At 35.3% G+C, this 3644-nt stretch overlaps 1 protein-coding gene across 1 annotated transcript; it reads left to right on the top strand.

Moving 5' to 3' along the window:
* The first annotated feature begins 1229 nt into the window (after positions 1-1229).
* LOC128209481 (uncharacterized) lies at positions 1230-3280 on the top strand. Its single transcript, XM_052913528.1, has 2 exons — positions 1230-1414; positions 2621-3280. The coding sequence occupies exons 1-2, from the start codon at positions 1369-1371 to the stop codon at positions 2818-2820; spliced, it is 246 nt and encodes an 81-aa protein (XP_052769488.1). The 5' UTR covers positions 1230-1368; the 3' UTR covers positions 2821-3280.
* The last annotated feature ends 364 nt before the right edge of the window (positions 3281-3644 follow it).

A 3644-nucleotide genomic window follows, 5' to 3' on the forward strand; every position in this document is an offset into this window, starting at 1 on the left:
AAGAAAATGTCCATAAGTACATTGTGACCCTGTCGGTGAGCCATGGTTATGATGCTTGAACGCCACATATTGTCTTCATGTGGTTAACTCTTGTGGTTAGTTGTTTTATAAAGTTGTCCGTGCATCATGAAGGAATTGACCGGATATAAACTGCGACGGACAAACGGACGGAATCGAGCAATCCTATAGTCACTAAAGAAAAAGGATCGTATATGCATAGAGAACCATCATGATTTGCGTCAAACAGATATCAAGATGTTTAATGTTAAAGGATAACATGTTAATGAGCCCATGTGACCTTGACCTTTGACCAAGTAACCCCTTAAACTTTGTACTTCTACTATACTAATAAAGAATCAATGTCAAAATGTTATCAAGGTGTCAAGTGCTGAAGAATTCGATATTGTTTACTCCCTGTGACCTTCACTTTTGGTCCAATGACCAAAATTGTATCTGAGTCATTAACTAAATATGTTAGCATCCTGTATAACATAAGGGAAAAACGGACATAGCGAAAATATTATGACCCCTATTAATCCACGGAGGTTTATTTTCTATAATTTAAAAATGCTCTAAAGTGTACTTTCAATGGCCTAATATTGTCAGTATAACCACATCGCATGTCTGTTACCAAAAGTAGACTATTTTGATTATTTAAATTTTAAATCAATTGTTCAAAATGGGATTTTCAGTCCACTACAGTCGGTAACCTTGGTAATGTAAAGAGGTTAGGAAGTAAATATGATGGGATACATATTCATTTCCGCTCCACCTTATTCAATATTTCTATGAAAGATGGCGTCATTTTTTGTGAAGTTTCTTTTTCACAAGACTTTATTGGACATGCATCTCTTTACAAAAACTTAATTCTTGCAGAATGCAGAACCACATTGGAAATAAATCTGCCAGGTGTTTTTGGTGTTATTTCACCTTTCGTTTACATAATATTGGAGAGTTGAGGCTATTTTTTTTATCGTGTTTGAAGCATCTCCTTTTGCCAGGGTATTGACTTATGATAAAAAATATAAAGTACGTTAAATATCTGGACACATTTTACAGTGCGTCAATATATCAGCATGTTTTGCACATATTGGTACTGCACCTTCGGATCATTACTCAAGAAGCCGAACACGTTTGTGGAAAAGTTTCTGAATACAAATAGTTTGGCGTATAGATTAGGGTAATAACCGTCTATGCAATTGTATTGCGAAATATGACGCATCCGATAGGTGTGTATGCCTATATAATGTTTACCAAATATAATGTTTACCATTTAAGAAATTTAAAGCTAGATAACTATAAAGTACATTAAAATCATTGAAATAAAAGCGATAATTTCGACGTGGAAATTTCTCGGAATTTATAACAATGGGGAATAGCAGCAGCAGTACGAAAAAGAACAATGCCAATACAGGTAATATACATCTTGTATATACTCCTTAAAATAAGTTAAGAGCCACATATAGACACAAATATATCTCAATTCGTATATGAAGTTGTAACTGAGGATTAAGTTAAGTTATATCATAAAATGTTCTCCATAGCATTTGCAAACGATTTGAAATAATACAATAGTATTGAACATACTTAACAGCTGAGTGTTAAAAGGCCAATCAATAACATATGATATCAGGCATGTTGGTCGGGGTTAAAGTAAATTAGTGTATTGGAGAGCGACTCCCACACTACCCAAAACCTAGCAAAAGATATTTACATGAGAAAATGATTCACTTGGGTAGCTAAACGCCCATTTCACACACACCCGGGTTGCTGAATATACATGATTAAATGCTTACTGGGGGAAAAGGAGCCCAATCCCGTTTAATCATGAAGTTCTACCATATTTTAATTTAGAAATGAAATAAATTTAGTTTGGAAACTCTAAAACCAGTTGTCCTGCCATACAATAGCCATCTTTTGCGACAATCCTCCTACAAAACCAATTCTTATTCACGCATCGTATTTTTCTCAAGACTTAATTATTTTTCACTCCTCTATATGTGTTTTATTGCAACAGAGAAGAATGCGTCGTTCAGTTTCTACCAACAGTATGCATGCCTATAACGACACTACCGCCTTGTCATTCATTCGCTGTTAAAGCATTTAGAAACGATTCGCTTCCATGCGCTGCTAATTCATTTATTTTTTTGGTATTCATTATCTATCTCAATGTATCATTAAACTACATCTATACAGTGTTTATTTAAATAAATTTGATTGCCTTTGACACTATATAATATATACACACGACACAATGCGGTTGTTAAATAATAGACCTAAAAACCGAATAACCTTTACTATATTAGTATAACACCAATTCGTAAAATAGGACAATTTAACTACCAAACTACATACATTCACATATGCTTGAGGCATGTTAATGGCCGTTCTTGTTTTGTATTTTTTATTTCAACAAAAATTGCTAGCGCCTCGTGAAAGCCGATTCCGCAAAAGTCCACTCTTGTCGGATAGATCCTCCCGGATAAAAAAAACCCCTATTATATTGCTCATACCGTTGAACGTTCGTTGTTGTCATGGTTGCTTATAGAGATTCTAAAAAATATAAAAAAAACTCTTCAATTATGTAATCAGGATAAAAACTCTTGCAATTGATTTACAGGGCAAAAGAAGCGTTACGTTGGTGGAGCCCGGAAAGGAAGAGGGGTTGGGTACGGGACTGGCCATTATAGCGGAGGTCACGGCGGCGGTGGCGGCGGGGGTGATGGCGGTTGTGGCGGCGGCGGCGGTGGCTGTGGTAGTGGAGGCGGTGGTGGAGGATGTGGAGGTGGTGGTGGCGGCGGCGGATGTGGTGGATGCTAAACATCAAATTTCCAAGTTTAACTCGTTTTGCCTAGTTTTCTATTGTTCCCGACACTCTGCACCTAAAGCTCCTAACCTTATTCCAGTTTTTCGTCATTAAGAAAACTAATACAACGGCGAAAAGAGACAAAACAATGAAACAATCTGACAAGAAAATGTGGCTTATAAGCACGATTATATTGTCGTATGGAACAAAAGTGGTTAGCTCCTTGGTCAACGGTGTCACGTGTATACAAGAATCACGTTCTGCTTGTGTATGCCATTCTTTGCGCCCATCTCTCATTATAAATTGTTGAAATTTCGATCTGCGGTAGAAACTATATGCATTAAGTATTGATATGGTTTATTTATTTATGTTATTACACTTTCATACTAAATTGATGAATTAATTTGTTTTTTCAGTCCATATGTTTTGTTGTTAGCAATATGATACAAATGAAATGTAGCTTGAAATTCTAAATATTGTTTTTTATTTATATGTCCAAATATAACCATCGGGAAATACAATACATACATGTATTAACGTGTATAAAAGGGTCGCATACAAAACTCGCGTCGAGCGTGATTCAAAATCAGATTTTCGATCTCGTCAAAATCAAGCGAAAATATAAATATAAATAAAAGTATAGATTATTGATTTTCAAGGTACTGGAATATCTTTATGTAATGGACTATACACAAATTTGTTTGATTGTACTTATTCACCGAAACATGAAGCCTCACCCTCTTCAACAATGTCCTGTTCTCTCTGAATGAAATAATTCTTATTTTCGTTTCAATAGTGTTAGTTTGAAAATTGGTTTTTAAGGGGCTAAACTTACTAT

Source organism: Mya arenaria, chromosome 11 (assembly GCF_026914265.1).
Source record: "Mya arenaria isolate MELC-2E11 chromosome 11, ASM2691426v1".
In the NCBI taxonomy this organism is placed as follows: domain Eukaryota; kingdom Metazoa; phylum Mollusca; class Bivalvia; order Myida; family Myidae; genus Mya; species Mya arenaria.

Excerpts from the sequence above, each read along its gene's own strand:
- LOC128209481 (XM_052913528.1), top strand. The coding sequence starts at position 1,369 with ATGGGGAATAGCAGCAGCAGTACGAAAAAGAACAATGCCAATACAG. Across the intron at positions 1,415-2,620 it reads AAAGAACAATGCCAATACAG|GGCAAAAGAAGCGTTACGTT; the intron begins GTAATATACATC and ends ATTGATTTACAG.